This window comes from Herpailurus yagouaroundi, unplaced genomic scaffold (assembly GCF_014898765.1).
Source record: "Herpailurus yagouaroundi ecotype Mexico unplaced genomic scaffold, PumYag 428, whole genome shotgun sequence".
In the NCBI taxonomy this organism is placed as follows: Eukaryota; Metazoa; Chordata; class Mammalia; order Carnivora; family Felidae; genus Herpailurus; species Herpailurus yagouaroundi.
In genome coordinates, this window is record NW_024412645.1 from 2,166,702 (window position 1) to 2,186,804 (window position 20,103).

Below are 20,103 nucleotides of genomic sequence, written 5' to 3' on the forward strand. Positions count from 1 at the left end.
GATGACTTTTCCAAATTGAACACATCTACTGAATGTCCCCAGTCTCACTTGTGGCCCCTTCCAGTCATGAGCCCCAGAGATAACCACCATCCTAAACCCATCACCACTCACTAGTTTTGCCTGTCCTAGAAGTTCCTATCAACAAAATTTGAGTCTGTACCACTTCGCTTTTTTCTGCTCAACACCATGTTTATGCTTTTGACTTGTTAAAACTACTCTTTTGGACTAAATTTGTAAAACAATGACTGAGAAGGTTAGGAGGGAGGTGGAAACCTGAGATCCTGTAAAGCCAGGTACAATACTTTCCAACAGGTTGAACCTCTAGGGAGAGAAGAGGGGGCAGGGCGCGTGGTTACCGTCGGGCCTGTTCCTTGTGGGGGCGGAGTCTTAAGGCTGGGGGCGTGACCACGGGTCCGGCTTCTCTAAGGCAGTTAGCACCGGGGGCGGGGGCGGGGCCGAGGCTTCCTGTCTGCGCCTGCGGAATCGCCGTTTGACCCCGGAAGTGTCGGCGCACTGGGAGCTGTCACCGTGGACGGCGGCGGCGGCGGTGGGGGCGGCACAGCGCCGGTAGTGGAGCCGCCGAGGTGAGTGCGTGGCTGGGCCCTGCCGAATAGGGGGCATTCGGTCTGGGAGGAGTCGCGGCCATGCCCCCGGTGGCCGCGGGCCTCTCCGCCTGTCTGGCGGGGCCGAGACTGACGCTGCCCCAGGGGCCGTGAGTCGCCCCTGAGGCCAGGCCACCAGAGCCGTGAGTCTCGGGTTCGAGGCTCAGCCCCAGAGTGACCTTGGACGAGTCACAGGCCTCCTACTCTCACTCTGGGTTTCAGTTTCCTTAGAGTTCATTCATTCGTTAACAAATACATGTCTAGCGCCTCCTGCACAGATCTAGGCGCTGGGGATACAAACAGCAAGACAAACAAGTGGCAGGAGACAGCGACAAATAAAGGCACAAGATAATGAAAGATATGCCAGTAACTGCGGAGTGAATACTTTAGGTCAGGTTGTCTGCGAACATCTCTGAGGAAAGTAATATTGAATTGAGACCAGAAGGGTGATGACAGACAGAGAAACTGAGGCAGCAGTAGCCCTGGCAATGCTCTCAGGCCTTATTGTAGTTGGTGCTTGCACCAAGCTCACCTTCTATAGAAAGCCTTTTTCTAAGTTTTGGCTTCTGCTGCCCTGCTTGGCATGAAGGATGCACTGGCGGGCACAGATGGAACTTAGAGCCTTTCTGGAACTTACAGTCTAGTCTTTGCCTAGTTAATTTCTACCATACTTTAGATGAAACTCAAATCTTCCTTGACATGCTCCCTCCCTCAACTGTTCTCTCTGTTAAATGCTGTCACAGCCCCAGGGGCCTGACCTACATAGCATACATCATGGTATAACTAGTTTGTATGGCTATTCAATTCATATCTGTCTTTCCCATAAAGACTGTAAGGTCTATGAAGGGCAGGACCAAGTCTATTATTTGTCCACCTTGGTATTTGCCAGGCTTCAATGCTTGGCACATAGTAGGTGATCACAAATGACTAATCATTAATCATTAATATGGTCTTTGCTCTCCAAGGGTTCATAGGCAGTCTCTCTGCCACCAGGTTATTGTCTTTTCTTTCTGATTATATCTCTTCTCTACTTAAATGACTCCTCACTGCCTTCAGATGAAAGACCAAAATCTTTAGCATAGCATTGGAGGCTCTCTTTTTTGAGAGAGAGAGAGAAAGGGAGAGAGAGAGAGAGAGAGAGAGAGAGAACGAGCACAATCAGGGGAGGGGTAGAGAAAGAAGGAAAGACAATCCCAAGCAGGCTCTGCGCTGTCAGCACAGAGCTTGACTTGGGGCTTCATCTCATGAACTGTGAGATAGTGACCTGAGCTGAAATCAAGAGTTGAAGGCTTAACCAACTGAGCCACCCAGGAGCCCTGGAGGCTCTTTGTAAAATGTCTTCACCTTTCCTTTCCAACCTCATCTCTACTTCTGTCATCCCCTTCCTGACCTTGTGTTTTCAGCCATGCCAAATGTTTCCCTCTTCCTTCAAAGCCACTGGTTCTGAATCTTTGTTCACACTTGCTCTTTGCTTGGAATGTTCTTCCTTCCCATCTTTCCTTCCTATCTTTCAACAACCAGTTATGGGTCATCTTCCCTTTCTCTGCTGTGCTTGTTTTGGATATTTCCTATTACAGCTCTGATCACACTGAATAATCATTTATATGCCTAGGACCCAGAATGTATTCAGTCAGTGTTTGGTGAGTAAATGAGGAAGTCCCAAGTGTTCTGCCTATGGTTGGGACTTGTAATCACAAGCAAACCTTATTGAGTGCTTATTATGTGCCAAGTACTGTGTTGAACACTTACCATCGATTCTTCTCACATCTCAATTTTACAGGTGAGGAAATCAAGGCTTAGAGAGTTTAAGGAACTGTCTCAAGGTCTCAAACATGGGTAGGAAAAGGTGGAGCCAGGATATGAACCCAGGTTGCAGAACTATAAAGCTCTCTTTTAACCACCACAGCAGCCTGGGTCTGAACCACCTTTATAGGCACTAGCTTGTACGAGTGGATTTCTTCTGAAATCAGGTAGCTGTCTCTACCCATCTAGGCCTGGTCTCTGTGGCTTAGAATTTAAAGGACAAAGAGCCACCACCTACTATGGCTCTTTCCCCAACCTAGGTCCCTACATTGGACACTCCCACAACCGTCTTTGGAATGTGAATATGGAAAGAACAGGGCCTGTGAGTCATTTAGATTCTGCACTGGTGAGCAGACCCCTGGTGTTCCCAGCTGCCCTCCCAGCATCACTAGGGTGTTAGGAAATAAATATTTTTAGTATGTTCAGCACAGGAGACCCAGGTGCTAAAGCAGAAGGTCTGGGCTTTAGTTTCAACTTGGCCACTAATGTATCTGCCTTGAGCAAATCGAAGTCCCTCTTTGGACATCTGAGCATAATAATCCTTGTTGTGCTTAACTGGGTTGTTGTGAGAGGCTAGTAAGATAGTAACTTGATTAAAAATGATGTATGTGCAGGCGCCTGGGTGGCTCAGTCAGTTAAACGTCCAACTTCGGCTCAGGTCCTGATCTCATGGTTCGTGAGTTCGAGCCCCACATCAGGCTGTATGCAGACAGCTCAGAGCCTAGATCCTGCTTCTGATTCTGTGTCTCCCTCTCTCTCTCTGCCTCTCTCCCACTCATACTCTGTCTCTCTCTCTCTCTCTCAAAAATAAATAAACATTAAAAATTAAAAAAAAATAATGTACGTACAACATATGTACATTATCAATGTTTTGCAAAGCTGAAAGGTGAAAACTTACCCAAGCCCCTTTCATTACTTCACCTTGTGATTATTTTGAGGCCACCTCATGTGTGCAGGGACGACATGTCTGACCCACTGAGATTCTAGACCTGGAATAAGCCTTGAGGACTAGACAGAGTGGTCCTCTCTCTTTTACATCCTTTTATAATGGGTATCTTCACAGTCTTTAAAACAGCCCATGAACTAAGATCCTTTATGTACCAAGCTGCTTCCTACCTTCTTACCTTTGCTCTTGCTATATCCTCTGTCTGGAGCACCCTTCTTCCTGGCTAATCGCCACTATCAAGACTCAATTCAGGCTCTCCTGATCCTTTAGGCTCCCTAGAAATGCTTTCCTACAGCAACACCCAAGTTCAGCTACACTATCACTAGACTCAGTACAGCTAATGGTTAAGAGCCAGCCAGCTTCACCAACTACTGAGTCCTAGGGAAAGTTTCTCATCTTCTCTGAGCCTCTGTTTCCACATTGATGAAATGGGGATAAAAATAGACTCACCTTAGAGTTGTCATGAGCATTAATATATGCCAAGCATGTTAATGCTGAGAAAAGGCCTAGGAAAAGCACCAGCATATGATAAGCATGTTGCTGCTGCTGCTGCTGCTGCTGCTGCTGCTGCTGCTGCTGCTGCCATTATCATTGTAATTATTGGACTGTAAGCTCCTGTGGGGCAGAGACCCTGCATTATCAGTCTGTCTTCATAACACCAGGGCCTGGCCTGATATCTGAGATACGGGCCTCCCTGTAACTCATAGCTGACTGAGCCCCTCACCTCATCTGTGAGGTTCTCAGGAGGTGACAGATGGTTTCCTCATCCCAGGCTCAATATGGCTTTATGTTGTCATTGAGACTGTGCTGGCCTTTTATGGCATGTCTTCCATTAGTGAATTAGGGGCCCGATTCACTTCCATTCCATGATTCAGCCAATATGCATGTCCCTTCTGTGGGTCCGGCCAAGTAGAATTATGGACAGAACATTGGATGGGAAGACAAGAGACATGATGTCTGCCACTCACTGACTCTGAGGTGGGTTTGGGCCTCTGTAGAAAAGAGCTCACACTGGCAGGTTTCTGTGAATTCTGTTGTCCTCTCTGGTCCTTCTGTTCATCCATGTCCTTTTTCCTTGAAGCCTAAGGAGGTTGTAAAATATTAAAACTCTCTATAAGTGAGTGAGGAAAGGCTCATGACTCCATTCCCTCAAAAGACTGCCAATCTGGTTAGAATTCTTAAGAAAAGTGTCCTCATATTCAGTCACTCATTTGACGAGTCAAACATTTGATGAGACCAACTCTGTATCAGGCCTGTCACAGAAAAGATAGCAAAAGAAGGAGAGCCCAGGCACTGTCTTCACAGAGCTCAGAGGGACCACAGAGTTGGAGCTATAATGAAAATAATCTTATGTACTTTTTTTTTCACGTTTATTCATTTTTGAGAAGAGACAGAGCATGAGCAGGGGAGGGGCAGAGAGAGAGGGAGACACAGAATCTGAAGCAGGTTCCAGGCTCTGAGCTGTCAGCACAGAGCCCTATGTGGGGCTTGAACCCACGAACTGTGAGATCTATGACCTGAGCCGAAGTCGGATGCTTATCCAACTGAGCCACCCGGGTGCCCCCCAAAATAATGTACTTTTAGCCGATACAACACAAAGTCAGTGAGAATATATCAGAAGTCACTTGGGGAGTGTTTTCCTCCTCAGTTGAGAACTCCAGCATTAGGCAGAAAAGTCACCTCTGTCTGAATTAGTAGGTACAGGAACTGGGTCTTCAGGGACTAAGTCAGGAGCCTCCTGAGGCCAGAGGGTGAAGCCTCTCTCCTGGCTCTGAGATCAGTTCCAGAGCAGGCTCCTTCCACCAGGAGCCTATGTGTCTGCTCTCTTCTTCCCATCCATATTCCTTACAGGAGGGTCACACAGCACAATGCCATCTCTGCCCTTGGACCAACTCCAGATCACCCACACGGACCTGAAGACAGGAAAACTGAGGACTTCACCAGCGCTGGTGAGCCGGTACCTTGAGGCTGTTCGGCCTGATATTATCATTCTTGCAATTTCAGAAGCAAAAAGCAAATTCCTCCTTTATCTGTTCCAAGAATGACCCGAGGGCCATAGTCAATAGTAATTCAGTAGCTGGGACAGTACTAGATCCGTCCAGACCCGGTGCAGAAGTTTCCTTTCTGAGCAGCAGCTTGAATTTGAGTAGTATTTTCCATGTTGCCACCCCACACCTTTCCTCCAAAGCATTTCATTTTGAATCAGAGTCTGATGGCAGTTCTGACTCAACCTGAGCTGGCCTAGAAAAAAGATCTAGCCCAAAGTCTGGTTTGGGGATTTGACCCTGCGGGAAGTGTTCAGGTTTCAGGTAGGCCTTTTTCAGAGCTGTCTCACCTATTATCCACACTTCAGGGGGAACACCAGTTTCAGAGGTCAGGCTGTCTCTTATTGCAATGGGCTAAGCGCCACCTGCCACATACCAACTCTGCAGGGCTTGGGAGACTGAAAAATAAGGAGGCTGTGAGCTGCAGAGTGAGATATGGGCTGCGGAGAGGTGCCAGGATGCTGAAGGAGACAGACGTGGGGACTAGAGTCCCCGTACCCACTTACTGTTTTCCCAAGAATGTGAGCTTCCTTGAACAAGCTCAAGTATTGAGGAAGTATTTCCTAGGGGGGTTTGAGTAAAGTCGTGGGAAACAAGAGCTTGGTATTTTATTTCCTGCTTTCTGGATGGCTTCTTATTATTTCCTAACTACTCTTTAGTAATATGACTTAACATTTGTAGAGCACTTTCTCTGGGCCAAATCTTTCTAAACACTTCACTTGGATTATCTCGTTTAAGCTGTACCATGGCCCTGTGAGTAGGTATTTTGATTGTCCCCATTTTACAGATGAGGAAACTGAAAGTTCAGGGTCACAGAACTAGGAAGTTAGGGGAGCCAGGATGGGAGCCCAGCTAGACTGACTCTCATACCCTTAAACTTTCTGCTATAAAGCCTGTGGGTTTGTTTTCATAACCTTTTTATGTGAGGAGGGTGTTTATCAGAAAATCTGGAACCGTTCTGCCTAGTATGGTAGCCACAGTGCAATAGTCATTCGCCACATATAGGGATTGCACACTTGAAATGTGGATAATTTGAAGAACTGCATTTTTTATTTAATTTTAGTTAATTTAAATTAAAATAGCCCATGTGGTAAATGCCTACTGTATTTGTCAGCACAGGTATAGAACAGTTCCATTAACACAGAAAGTTCTGGGGCACTTGGGTGGCTCAGTTGGTTAAGTGTCCGACTCTTGATTTCGGCTCAGGTCGTGATCTCACGGTTTGTGAGTTTGAGCCCCATATTGGGCTCTGTGCTGACAACGCGGAGCTGCTTGAGATTCTCAGTCTTCCTCTCTGCACTTCCCCGCTTGTGCGCGCATGCACGCTCTCTCTCTCTCTCTCTCAATAATAAATTTAACGAAACATTAAACATACACACACACACACACACACACACACACACACACACACACAGAGTTCTGTTGGGCTGGTGGAGACTGACTTCTTAAGTAGTTGACTGATTTTCCATCTCAGTCCTTCCCCATGTACTGAATACCTGGGTTGCTAGGCTGTGGGCTCCATGAGAACAGGGACCTGGTCCCTTCCCTTCATTCTGGTTTCCCAGTGCCAAGTGCATTTCTCTCAGGAAACATTCAGTAAATGAGTCAAGAACTCCAGACAGGCTTTGTGCCAGATGCTGGAGCTACAGAGAAAATAGACATGGTTCCTGGCCTTGAGGGGTGTGTGGACTAAGAGCAGAGGAGTCCAGTAGTTTCTCTATAGTGTGATCAGGGTTGTGATAGAAGTCCAGGTGGCTATGTGGGTGCAGAGCCCAAGCCACTGATCCAGACTGAAGGACTGTAGGGCAGGGAGGTCTTGGGAGTGGTGCTGGGGGGGCATGCACAGCTAGGGAAGGCTTCCTGAAAGAAGAGGATCCTGAACCAGGTATTGAAGGGGGAATAAGCACTAGCTGGGCAGAGCAGTGGGAGAAGGATGAACCCGGCAGGAGGACCCAAGTATACTTACTGTCCCAGAGTCTTGAGAGAGCCTGACTCCTACACCAACCACCAGTGACTCGGATGTAAGCAGTATCATTGAGTTAAGGCGCACAAGCTTTGTGTTAAATCTCACACATACTTGGCCATGTGACCAGAACATAGTAAGCACTCAATAATGGTGATGATGACAACAGTGACAAGTGGCAGAAGCTTCGAATGGGAAGTAGGGTGGGAAGAAGGATGAGCTGAGGGGAGACAGCTGCCTGATCAAGGAGTGGTCTTATTGACCATGCTAAAGGATATTTACCCACTGTGTATTTGTCTCTCTTTTTTTTTTAAGTGTATTTATTTATTTTGAGAGAGAGCGAGAGCACAAGTGGGGGAGAGGCAGAAAGAGAGGGAGAGAGAGAATCCTAAGCAGGCTGTGTGTCATCAGCGCGGAGCCCACCCCGAGGCTCGATCCCACAAACTGTGAGATCATCACCTGAGTCGAAACCAAGAGTTGGACGCTTAACTGACTGAGCCAGCCAGGCGTCCCTGTATATTTGTCTCTTTAGTCCCAACTTAGGACAAGGAGATCTCTAGCCAAGGGGCAGCCACCACGCTGCCTTTGCAGGGTGATGGGTGGAGCTTATGTTTATTGAGTAGCTAACTGCGCACACAGCACACACTTGGTGCTCTTGAAAATCCGAAAGAAATAAAGTCTTGGGCCCAAATGAGTGAATGAGCCCCTTGAGGAAGACAGGACTCACGTAGGGGAACATTTGGAAAGATGTATAAAATAGTTTCTTATCAAGATAAGCAGAACAGAAGTTTGATGGGCAGGGAATGTCCAGAAAGCTTCACAGAGCAAGTGGGACCTGAGCCAGGCTTGAAGGGTGGAAGATACAGCTGGAGCCTGCTGCACTCTGCCCTGAAATCTCCCGTGGCTCCTGTTACCTACAGAATAAAGTCCCCACTCTTGAATTTGGCATTCAAGGTCCTTCAAAGAACTTGGTGGGATCTGGTCCTTCATTACACACCTTCATTCCTCAGCCAGCCAGTAAATATATACGGAGAGTTGGCTCAATGCCAGACACTATTCTAGGGACTGGGAATGCTGTGGTGAGCAAAGCCCAGATGGCTTCTGGAGACCTACAGGTTAGTGGGGGAGACAGAGAAGGCAGGCCCTCCCTTTTTATGTAACCTTATTAGGGTGTCATTGAAGGACACTAAACTGCACATATTTAATGTTTGTTTATTTTTGAGAGAGAGAGCATAAGTGGAGGAGGGGCAGAGAAAGAGGGAAACACAGAATCCGAAGCAGGTTCCAGGCTCTGAGCATACAATTTGGTTGGTGTTGACACTAGTATATACCCACAAAGCTATCAATGTAATCAAGATAATGAACATTTCTACCACTCGCAAAAGTTTCTTTGTGCCCTTTTGTGATCCATTCTTTCTTCTCTCCCCATCTGTAGTAACCACTGATCTGGAAGTACTTTTGATACAGTTCAGCAGGTGCTGTGGTTGGGGAAGCATAGAGGGCAGGTGTTAGGGGATCCCAGGTGAATCCCTAACCTAGATAGGGGTGGGAGTTGGGGAGATGAGGTCAGAGCTGGGCTCAGAAGGATAAAGAGGGAGACCAGGATGGCACATGGGTACTGTAGGTCATTCAGTCCATCAGCAGCATAAGCTTTGCTTCAGATCCTGTCTCAGTTGCCTCCTTAGCCCTGTGACCTTAGCAGAATTCCTGAACCTTACTGATTCTTTGTTTCCTCCTCTGTAAAATGGGGAGAATACTATTTCCCTTTTAAGTAGTTGTAGATAAAAAAGAAATAGGCTGTGGGACATACCTACTCAGTAGCCCGGCATTGGGCAGGTCCTTGTTAAGTGGTGGCTTTTTTTTTTTTTTTTATGTTTTTTTTTTTTTAATTAATTTATTTTGAGAGAGAGAAGGATTATGCATGTGTGCAAGTTGGGGAAGGGCAGAGAGAGGGAGAGAGAATACCAGGCAGGCTCCACATTGTCAACATAGAGCCCAATGTGGGGCTCAGACTCACAAACCCTGAGATCATGACCTGAGTCGAAGTCAGATGCGACCCAGGTGCCCCAGGTGGTGGCTTTTATTAGCACCATTCCAGTGTTCTCTTCCTCCAAATCTATTTCCCACCACCCAGTGCATTCTAGTTCCCTTTTATTTCATGGCCCATTTTTATCCCTCCATAAAATACCATTTTTCTCATCTAAAAATCTTTCTCAATTTCAGAGGCCCAGCTTAGATGCTGCCTGCTCTGGGAAGTTGTCCCTTGTCCTCTAGGTACAGTTGTCCCCTGTCCTGTAGGTATCTCTAGGTACCTTTTGCACTCCCACGGTATCTTTGCCAGGTTTGAGTTGTCACTTCCTCTGTTTTGTGCTCCCTTGATGGCTTAGATGTGCATCTGCCCCTCTGGAGCATAGGCTCTGTGAGCACGTGGATGTTTTCTTCATGTACATGAACATGCACATGACACACAACAGTGTGCCAGTAAATGTTTGTAGGATCGCAAGGAAGGTAGAATTTCAGGGTGTGTGTGCACGCACACATCTGTCAGAGGAGTAGGGGGTGATGAGTAGCCCTGCCTAAAAAGTGACCTAAGAGGGGAAATGACAACAGATAGAGGAGGGGAAGAGCTTGGAAATCAAGGAGATGAATTTAGATCCTAGAGAGTTGTTTTGAACTTGTTTCAGTCAGCAGGATTTCCTTTTTCAAAAAATTTGCACCTGGAAGCCCACTGTATAAATCCTGATTTCTTTTTTTTTTTTTTTAAGTTTTTATTTATCTTGAGAGAGAGATAGAGAACAAGCAGCAGAGGGCAGAGAGAGAGGAGGACAGAAGATCCAAAGCAGGCTCTGTGCTGACAGCAGAGAGCCCAAAGCAGGGCTCGAACTCACAGACCCATGAACTATGAGATCGTGACCTGAGCCGAAGTTGGACGCTTAACCAACTGAGTCACTCAGGCATCCCTTAAATTCTGATTTCAGTGGGAGGGATTCTGAAGGCTCCTCTCATAGCTGGCCCCCAAGGAATCCTTGTGTGATTCAAAGACACCACAGTTTGAAGACTTGCATCAGGCAGTAGGGAGACATAGGGGGTTCTTGAGAAAACTGACCAATCAGTCATGATTTTCCTGTCCCCCTGGACTGACAGACCTGGAAATGGGTGGATTGTGGTTGATAACCACTGAGATGTTGCCCAGACTTCCTCCTATTACCACTTCCCCTGGAGAAAGCAGCCCTTATGTAGTCAGGGGAGAAAACTGAGCTCATCTCTTTAAGGTGAACAAAGTAAGGTTTGTTCATGGCAAGGTAAGGGTTGGAAGAAAGAACTTATGAATTCTAAGCTGAGACCTGCCGTGTTCCTGGATTAGCATCTTTAAAAGAAAAAAAATTCCCGAAGTTGGTTTTTTTTTTTTTTTGTCTCTGATTCTAAGAAGGATACAGCATGATACATACAGTATGATTCTGTTTATGTAAGAAAGATGAAAACAAATCTGAAATACCTTCTATGAGTATATTTTCCCCTAAAAGCCTAGAAAAGGTCTGCAGGGACACTTACTGGATGGTGAGTGGTCACCCCTGGGAGGACACGGCGACACGGGGAGTATCGTCCCAGGAGACTCTCCTTCTCGGCAGGGTTGTAACTTTTGAAAGAAAATATGTGTCTCCCTCATGTAATTACAAAATAACTTAAAAAGTAATACACGTGTATGTTTTTTAAATTGGAAAATATATTCAAGTCCTAATTACCCTCCACCAAAGGTAATCACTATTAGCTTTGGGTTGTTACTCCCCCACTCCACCGCCCCTTTTTTTAACCTGTGTAAATATATATATTTCTTTAAAAATCCCCAAACTGGTTATATTAAATAGGTTCATATCCTGCTTTCTCTTCCCTTGACCTTTCCCCGTGTCATTAAATATCCTCCAAAACACATGGTTTTGAATGCCTGCCTAGTGTTCCCTGGATGCAACCAAGCCCCCTTTGTTAGAGACACTTGGTTCTTTATGCTTAAAAACTCCTTGGAGGGTCACCGGTTGGAACAGCCAAGTGTTGTCATTGCTGTGGGTTGGCAAATGGGCCCTCGCTGACTAACCTCTGCCACGTTAACACGTGGTTTTTGGATCCGTAGCACCCCGAGCAGAAGGCAGACCGGTATTTTGTGTTATACAAACCGCCCCCTAAAGACAACATTCCCGCCCTAGTGGAGGAGTACCTGGAACGCGCCACCTTCGTAGCCAATGACCTCGACTGGCTCCTGGCCTTGCCTCACGATAAATTCTGGTGCCAGGTAACATTCTATCAAAATTAACACTAAGACAAAGCACATGACATGCCGTTGGTTGGTTGCTGTTGTTGTTTTTCTCCCCCTAGGAGATGCTTTTCTCTCTACTTCTTACACTGGATCCTTAACAGCAAATTGTGGTTTGGATTGTTCTGTCTTGTATCACGATCTTAATGATGTTTACACAACGCCTTCCAACGTGTCATTTTTAGAAACTTGTGTTTAGCCCTCGGCTCATTCATACCTCCTTAGTCCCTTGGGGTTGGAGTGTTTGCCTTAGGCCAGGGCTGGTAGGCCACGAGCCCCTGCACAGTCCACCCACAAGCCCTTGGGCCTCAGTGACAAATCCTTGCTCTGATCTGTTGTCTGGCATAGGTTATCTTCGATGAAACCCTGCAGAAGTGCCTGGACTCCTATCTGCGCTATGTCCCCCGAAAGTTCGACGAGTGGGTGGCCCCGGCCCCTGAGGTTGTTGACATGCAGAAACGGCTCCATCGAAGTGTTTTCCTCACCTTCCTCCGCATGTCCACTCATAAGGAATCCAAAGTAAGCCCCTGATCCCGTGATGGGGTGCTACCTGCCACCCGACACCTCTGTGCCAGACTCTCCCGCCCCTGGGAAGGAAGGCTCTGGAAGTATCACGTTTCCTCTTTGTCTCCCCTCCGCCTTTATTCCTACCATTGGGGAAGAAATCTGTGCCACCCATCTTATCCGCAAATTCACTGGGTCTGTATTACATCAAGTATTTTCATCAATGGAAGCCGAGGCCCCTTTGCCAGTTGACATGTAACTGCCTTTTTTTATGCTTCAGAGGATTGAAAACATTGATCCTGATTTGTTAAAGGAACTTGTATGTGCTTTTTTTTTTTTTTTTTAACATTCATTTATTGTTGAGAGACAGAGAGAGACAGAGTACGAGCAGGGGAGGGACAGAGAGAGAGGGAGACACAGAATCTGAAGCAAGCTCCAGGCTCTGGGCTGTCAGCACAGAGCCCAATGTGGGGCTTGAACTCACAAACCGTGAGATCATGACTTGAGCCAAAGTCAGACGCCTAACCAACTGAGCCACCTAGGCCCCCCACTTGTATGTGCTTTTTAAAAACATTTACTTTTGGGGCGCCTGGGTGGCGCAGTCAGTTGAGCGTCCGACTTCAGCCAGGTCACGATCTCTCGGTCCGTGAGTTCGAGCCCCGCGTCGGGCTCTGAGCTGATGGCTCAGAGCCTGGAGCCCGTTTCCGATTCTGTGTCTCCCTCTCTCTCTGCCCCTCCCCCGTTCATGCTCTGTCTCTCTCTGTCCCAAAAATAAATAAACGTTGAAAAAAAAAAAATTAAAAGTAAATAAATAAATAAATAAAAACATTTACTTTTATTCCTCCAATTTGAAAAATCATGCTGTCTCTAAACAACTCAAACATTACAGAAAGGAAAATCCCTTTCCCTGAAAATAACCACCATTAAGGTGCATATTCCTTCAGGGAATTTTTTTTCTTTTCCTTTAGATGTGTGTGTGTGTGTGTGTGTGTGTGTGTGTGTGTGTGTACATTTATTTTTACAATAGGATCTTGCTTTTTTTTTTAACTTTGTAGTATAGAAATTTTCAAATATATACAAAAGCATAATGAACCCTACATACCCATCACCAGCTTTAATAATTATCAATATTTTGCCAATCTTATTTTCTTTCTTCCCCTTAATTTTCTTTTTTTTTTTTTTATTGGAGTATTTTCTTTCCCTTGAGTATATTAAAGCAATTCCAAACATCATGGTAATTTACCTGTAAATATTTTATTTTTAGTTTAAATTAAGCTCTACACCCAATGTGGGGCTTAAACTGATGACCCCAAGATCAAGAGTCACATGCTCTACTGAGCCAACCAGGTGCTGCAACCCATAAATATTTTAGAATGAATGCCAACCAACTTTTTATAGTGTATTTTTGCTTCTTTTTATATTAAAATGAGGAATAGCTATACCTCCAGGCCAATATATAAGGCCCAGATATGTCCACAGAGTGTACAGGCTTTCAGTTATGAGCCAGTCCCCTGTTGTTTCTTGTGAGTTTGCTGTTACTTCACAAAGATATGCTTTCAGACAGTCTCTCATCCTCCCTCTCTGTACTGTTCCTTAGGATCACTTCATTTCCCCCTCTGCATTTGGAGAAATCCTCTACAATAACTTCCTGTTTGACATCCCAAAGATCCTGGATCTCTGCGTGCTCTTTGGAAAAGGCAACTCGCCATTGCTCCAGAAGATGATAGGTACGTAAGGCACAGGGCCTAGAGGGCTGCACAGAGATGGCCCCCACATGCCGAACTAGACATCCCAAAGGTGACACTTAGATGAGCGCCGGGGGATTCAGAACTGTAATGGCGGATGGGGCTTGGGTACGACCTTGCAGGTATATGTGTGTCAACTCTGAAAGATGCGACTAGGTGGCCATGGGGGAGTGGAGACAACACTGTATCGCACGGTCCCTTAAGGATCTTAGTATTAGGCCACATGCCAAACAGCTGAAGTAGTGAGGAAGTTTGCTTTGGTGGTGAGAGTAGAACAGCAGTGATTGCTAACCTCTATGTGAGTGCTCACTGAGGGCCCAGCACTCTGCTGAGTGCTCCTCCTAAGTGATCTTAATGGATCCTCACGGCAGCCCTGTGATGTGACACTGTAATCACCATTATTTACAGACAAGGAAATGGAGGTTAAAATAAGGGACTTGCCTGAGAGGCCATGACTAATAAGTGGCCAAGCTGGGATTTATGTCACATAGGCCTGACTCTCGAGCTCTTGCTCTTCGTCCCTCCCTGCTTCAAGGATAATGGGGCTGCCCCCAAAATGTCATGATTTGCATTGTTGCTGAGAATAGATGGAGACAGAGTTCAGAGAGGACTCTTTTGGGTTGAGAAAGGAATGACTTCAGCAGTTGGATCCCGTCAAGAGGCAGTGGGCCAGAGGCGCCTGGGCGGCTTAGTCGGTTGAGTGTCCTACTTCAACTGAAGTCATGGACTCGTGGTTTGTGAGTTCAAGCCCCACATTGGGCTTGTTGCTGACAGCGCAGAGCCCCCTTTGGATCTTCTGTCCTCCTCTCTCTGCCCCTCCTCTGCTTGTGTACACATGTGCTTTCTCTCTGTCAAATATAAGTAAACATTAAAAAAAAAAAAGCAGTGGGCTGGAAGTTTCCATCGGAGACTGAAGCTTTGGTTAGGATGTGACAGAGGGAACAATGCCCCAGTGGATTCTTCTCTGCTTTGTTTTAATGCTGTCAGCACAGAGCCCAATGTGGGGCTGGATCTCATGAACCGTGAGATCATGACCTGAGCTGAAACCAAGAGACGGACGCTTAACCAACTGAGCCACCCAAGCGCTCCAGCCAGTGGATTCCTCTTTGAACCACAGCTGATGGCATTGGGCTGGACACAAAGAGGTGCTCACCCAGGATACCACTGTCAGCTTCTCCTCTGAGATTATAGGACATAGTCCTCTAAATGCCCAATTACAAAGCTAAGTTACCCCTTGAAATGGCTTGCCTCCTTCCTTCCTCCTAATAATAAAGGTAATAATAAAGATAATATATATTAATTTAGAAAATTTGGGGAGAATATAAAATGTAAAAAAGCAAGAAAGCAATTACCAAATTCCTGCTCCCAGAGACAATCATTTGGTGATTATTTCCTTCCAGTCTTGTCTCTCTATATTTTTCAGGACCATATCAGAGCATAATATATATGAAATTTCACATCCAGCCTTTTCATTGGAACAGCCTCTGATTTCCCATTCAAATCTAATTGTTCCCTGATCATCAGTTCATTTCTTTGACTTTCCCAGAGAAAGACTCTTCATAATGTTACTGTGGACTGAGGGCATGGGGTGAGTGAGCAAAAACAGGCATGATTAGTTAGAGAAACAGTTATTAGGCCAGTCTGGTTAGAGCGGAGCATTCCGGGAGGACAGCAGCAGGAAATGGGGAAGGGAAAGCTGGGGCCACTTCAGGGAGGGCTCCATGTCAGTCTTTAGCACTTGGGGAGCAGTGTCGCTTGGTGTCTCAGAAAGCAGGCTCTGCCCAATTCACACCCCAGCTCTGTTCCTGGCTGTGTCACTTTGTCCAAGTCAGTTAGCCTCTCTCGGCCTCAGTTTTCTCATCTGAAGGATGGGAAGACTAGTGATACACCTACCTCATAGGATGGTTGTGAGGATTAGTATGGTGCCTGGCTCATTACAAGTGCCTGATGACTGTGAGCTCTTACTGTCATGAGGCCATGGGAACTGCAAGGAGGAGCTGTCTGGTATCAAGGTTAATTTGGCAGCATGCCAGTGGGGAGGGTGGTGACAGGAGGCTGAGGAGGGGGCCAGTGCTTCAGCGTGGGTTTGAAGGTGAGAGCCTGGTTTGGCTACTGGGGCAGAAGAAGACATCCCGGAGGCAGAATAAAGCAGTGCTTAGGGAGTTCAGCTGGAGGGAAAAGTTTGAACAATTCTGGAGAAAACTGGTGTCGGGTGCAGAGAAAGGGCCTTCGGGAGGGGTGGGGGGTGGAGAGGGTTATGAGTGGAGGCATAGAGATCTGTGAGGTGTGAGGGGCGCCTGGGTGGCGCAGTCGGTTAAGCGTCCGACTTCAGCCAGGTCACGATCTTGCGGTCCATGAGTTCGAGCCCCACGTCGGGCTCTGGGCTGATGGCTCAGAGCCTGGAGCCTGTTTCTGATTCTGTGTCTCCCTCTCTCTCTGCCCCTCGCCTGTTCATGCTCTGTCTCTCTCTGTCCCAAAAATAAATAAACGTTGAGATCTGTGAGGTGTGAGATGCTGAGGGAGAAGACTTCTGGCCACAGTTCCAGGTGGGCAAGGGTGGTGTGAGAAAGCCCCCAATCTTTTGAGTCACTGACTTCTTTGAGAATCAGATGAAATCTTGTCCCCAGAAAAACATACCGCCTTACAGATGTTGAGGTGTTTTAGAATGTTTTTAGCCCCAGATTGAGAACCCTTAATTGACTTATTTAGGAGAGCCCTTTCTTCGGCTCTTAGAGGGTGGTTAATGGAAAAGAGGACAAGAAAGGCATACAGAGCCCCTTCATTGTGTGTGTGCTGGGGTGTGTGCATTGAGGGGGGTATGGAGGAGGGGCCTGCAGACACTCACACACACACACACACGTGCATGCATGCATGCATGCACACACACACACACACACACACACACACACAGCAGCGCTCTTTCCAACCCTTGAGCAGGAGGCACATAAAGGGGTGGCCTCCAGTTTCTCTACCACAGACGCTCTTGAGCAAAGGAGGTCAGCTGTAGGAAGAGGGTTGACAAGGGAGAAAAGGAAGGAACAAGGGAACTGGCTGATTTTCCTTTGGGCAGAAGCCCAGTCCTTATCTGGCACCCCCAGCCCCCTGTACACACACCTGGATTTTTTTTTTAATTTCAAGGTTGATAATTCTGAATTAGTAAGTGTAATTTTGAAAGCAGGGCCTTTCAGGTAGACTCTTGGAGCCTCTTTGCGAAAGCAGGAGTGCATCAGGCCTTGGCCCCACCAAGGACTGCACTGATCTCTTTGGCAATATCTTCCATTCACCCTGGGTTTCTTTTCTTTCTTTTAATTTTTTTTAATGTTTATTTATTTTTGAGAGGAGGAGAGGGGCAGAGAGAGCAAGACACAGAATCTGCAGCAGGCTCCAGGCTCTGGGCTGTCAGCACAGAGCCCGACACAGGGCTCAAACTCATGAACTATGAGATCATGACCTGAGTGAGCCGAAGTCAGACGCTTAACCAACCGAGCAATCCAGGCACATTCATTCTTTCTTTCTTTTTAAGTTTGTGTATTGTGAGAGAAGGAGGGAGAGAGAAATTGTGTGCGTGCGTGAGCATAGGGAGGGGAGGGGCAGAGAGAGAGGGAGAGGGAGAGGGAGAATCCCAAGCAGGCTCCACGCTCGGTGTATAGCCCAATGTGGGGCTCGAAGTCACAAACCATGAGATCATGACCTGAGCCAGAATCAAGAGTCAGATCTTTAACCAACTGAGCCACCCAGGCGCCCCCCACTTTTTTTTCCCCTCTGGGTTTCCATACTGCTTTAGCCTGAGAAGGTTGTCCCTTACTTCTTAACAGTTTCTTTGTGAAACTGAAAGTCAGAACTTCACTGTCACTGGATCAGATAAAGGAGAGGAAAGAGTCAGTTGTGAAATGTGATGTTTTGATGCTTGTAAAACATCCCTGTTACTCAGGCTTAAGCACTAGAAGGATTATAAGAGAGGGCCTTACCCCATGCCAGGTAGTCAGGATGTGGTGGAGTCCACCATGTGGTATGGGGTGAGGAGGGAGACCTGCTCCTAATGCCTGGGTCAGGAGGCATTGCCTGGAGAAGGTGACACCTGCCTTAGGGTGAACTTAGCTCTGAGAGGTCACTCCAGGTGGAGGGAGGGGATGGGGCTTGTTCTCTGTGGTTGAAGAGGTATGAGAGAGGAATGCAAGGCAGGAAATGGGGAGAAGGTGGCTGGAGATGCCAATGGGGCCAGATCTCACATGGCCCTTTGTGCTGTGGTCAGGAGTTTTGACTTGACCTTGAGGATACCTTTGGATAGGAGGGTTTTGTGAGAAAGAACAGAGTTTGGTGGGGAGACAAGACAGTTCAGTCTCTCCCTGCCATCAAGTTTAGGATGCACAGATGGTCAGGGAGTACCTTTATGGGTTGAGGGGTCAGCACCCATCTGGAGGTGGGATGCACTGAGCAAGCTCAAGCTGCTAAAACTCAGTTTTCTGGAATGAAGCAATGAAGTGGCATCCAAGAAAGTGTTTACAGAAAGTCCGGCTACATAGTGACTTGCTTACTCACCCAGTCCCATCTGGCCTTTGATCTCATTGATTTTTCAAATCCTTTGAGATGGGGCAAGGGCTGCAGGGTTTTCATTAAGGAAACTGAGGACACACCTGCCCAAAGACAAAGGACTCGTAGAATTCAGCACATCCTGACAGTCGCCCAGCCTCAGACTTCAGGATCACGGTGGGATGAAGAACCCTGGCCTCTTCTTAAGGGTGTTGGCATTTTGCATTGTCATGCCTCCTAGTTTGCTGTGATTTTTTCTCCTTCCCTTGCCATTTGGGCAGCCGGAACACTTGGTTTCTGTTCCAGTTACCATATGCTCTAACCTACGCACTCACAGCAGCCGCACTCGGAGGTAGTAAACATTCGGAAAGGAGTTTTGTTTTTTGAGAACAACTGCAAATATGTGGTAACCTTAGCTCGAGATGTCTTTCAGGCCTCTCACCTTGGAAGAGGATGGATTAATATGGCTAGCATATTCAAAAGCAGAGGGTAAGAGAATTTCCAGACAAATTTCTCCTTAGAGTCTCCTCACATTATTAGAGGTGTGGCCTGGCAAGAATCCTGGATTGTAGCCTCCAGGTTTCTTAAGCAAAGAGATCATATCTTCTAATTTTCCTGGATGACTAACTCCCACTTCCAAAGCCAATGCTGTCATACAAGGCACGGTGCCCAAATGTGATCACTCCCTGGGGACATCAGGGCGAGCTGGTTTGACCAGGGCAGGCCTTTTATGTAATTCGCTAGGCAGAGGTGCTTAAAAGGTTAAATTGTACTGAGTAAAGTCCCTCCCTCATGCTGGGGAAGTTTCTAGGCTGGGCCAAAGCTCTGTGCCAGCAGGGCCTGGGGCCAGGACTGCTCTAGTGCAGACAGGCTTAGGAAAAGGGAGAAAGGTCACAGAATATGCTGGCAACCATTTGTAACGTGTCCTCTCCTCCCCCACCATCTTTTCCCAATTCCTACCTTTCTCTTCTCTTTTCAGGGAACATCTTTATCCAGCAGCCAAGTTACTATAATGACCTGGATGAAACCATGCCCACCATCCTTCAGGTACCAGCTCTCAGCCCTGCCCAGATCCCTTCTCCAACCCTGGACTTTCCTGGAAGAGCCCAGGAGAAATGCTTACTCCCTACCTCTCTCCAACCCCATCTGCAGACAGTCGCTGTGTCCTGCCCCTTAGCACACACTTTCAAATTCACCCTTTTTCCCTCTTGAACAGAACTGAAATCTAAGGGCTGTCTAGCACTCATACAAAAAGAGCTTGGCTTCAATTGTGTGCTGTTCGCCAACAGCCATAAGTCTCTAAGGTTACCCGTTTAAGATACCTGTGTTTCTCAAATAAGAGCTTTAAACTTCTATAAAATTGTTTTGTAAAATAATTGTTCATTGTAGAAAATTTGGAAATGATGGAAAAAGAAAAAAGAAAACAGAAAGAGGAAGATTAACCCATAATCCTACCACCAAGAGATTCCACTATTCACGATAACTTTTAGGGTAGTTACGTGCTAGCATACTTAAGACGGTGCAATGGGTTAAAGACTTACATGATTTTACGATGGACCGTTTTCTCCTCACCGTTGATTTGCCTTTGATTTCAATATAGTTTCCATAAATTGCCATCTTCAGAGAATCCAAAACATATAATATATTGCTAAATATATT

General features: G+C 46.7%; 1 protein-coding gene across 2 annotated transcripts in view; it reads left to right on the plus strand.

Moving 5' to 3' along the window:
• Window positions 1-489: 489 nt before the first annotated feature.
• The window catches only part of ASCC2 (activating signal cointegrator 1 complex subunit 2), a 43,129-nt gene continuing 23,515 nt past the window's right edge, over window positions 490-20,103 (plus strand). Inside the window, exons 1-6 of one of the 2 annotated variants that reach the window (XM_040463984.1) lie at window positions 490-584; window positions 5,203-5,300; window positions 11,486-11,644; window positions 12,014-12,184; window positions 13,767-13,896; window positions 19,424-19,491. In XM_040463984.1, coding sequence (XP_040319918.1) covers window positions 5,220-5,300; window positions 11,486-11,644; window positions 12,014-12,184; window positions 13,767-13,896; window positions 19,424-19,491 — 609 coding nt within the window. In that variant the 5' untranslated portion in view covers window positions 490-584; window positions 5,203-5,219. The remainder of the gene's footprint in view (window positions 585-5,202; window positions 5,301-11,485; window positions 11,645-12,013; window positions 12,185-13,766; window positions 13,897-19,423; window positions 19,492-20,103) is intronic. The other variant, XM_040463985.1, reaches the window with a different exon arrangement.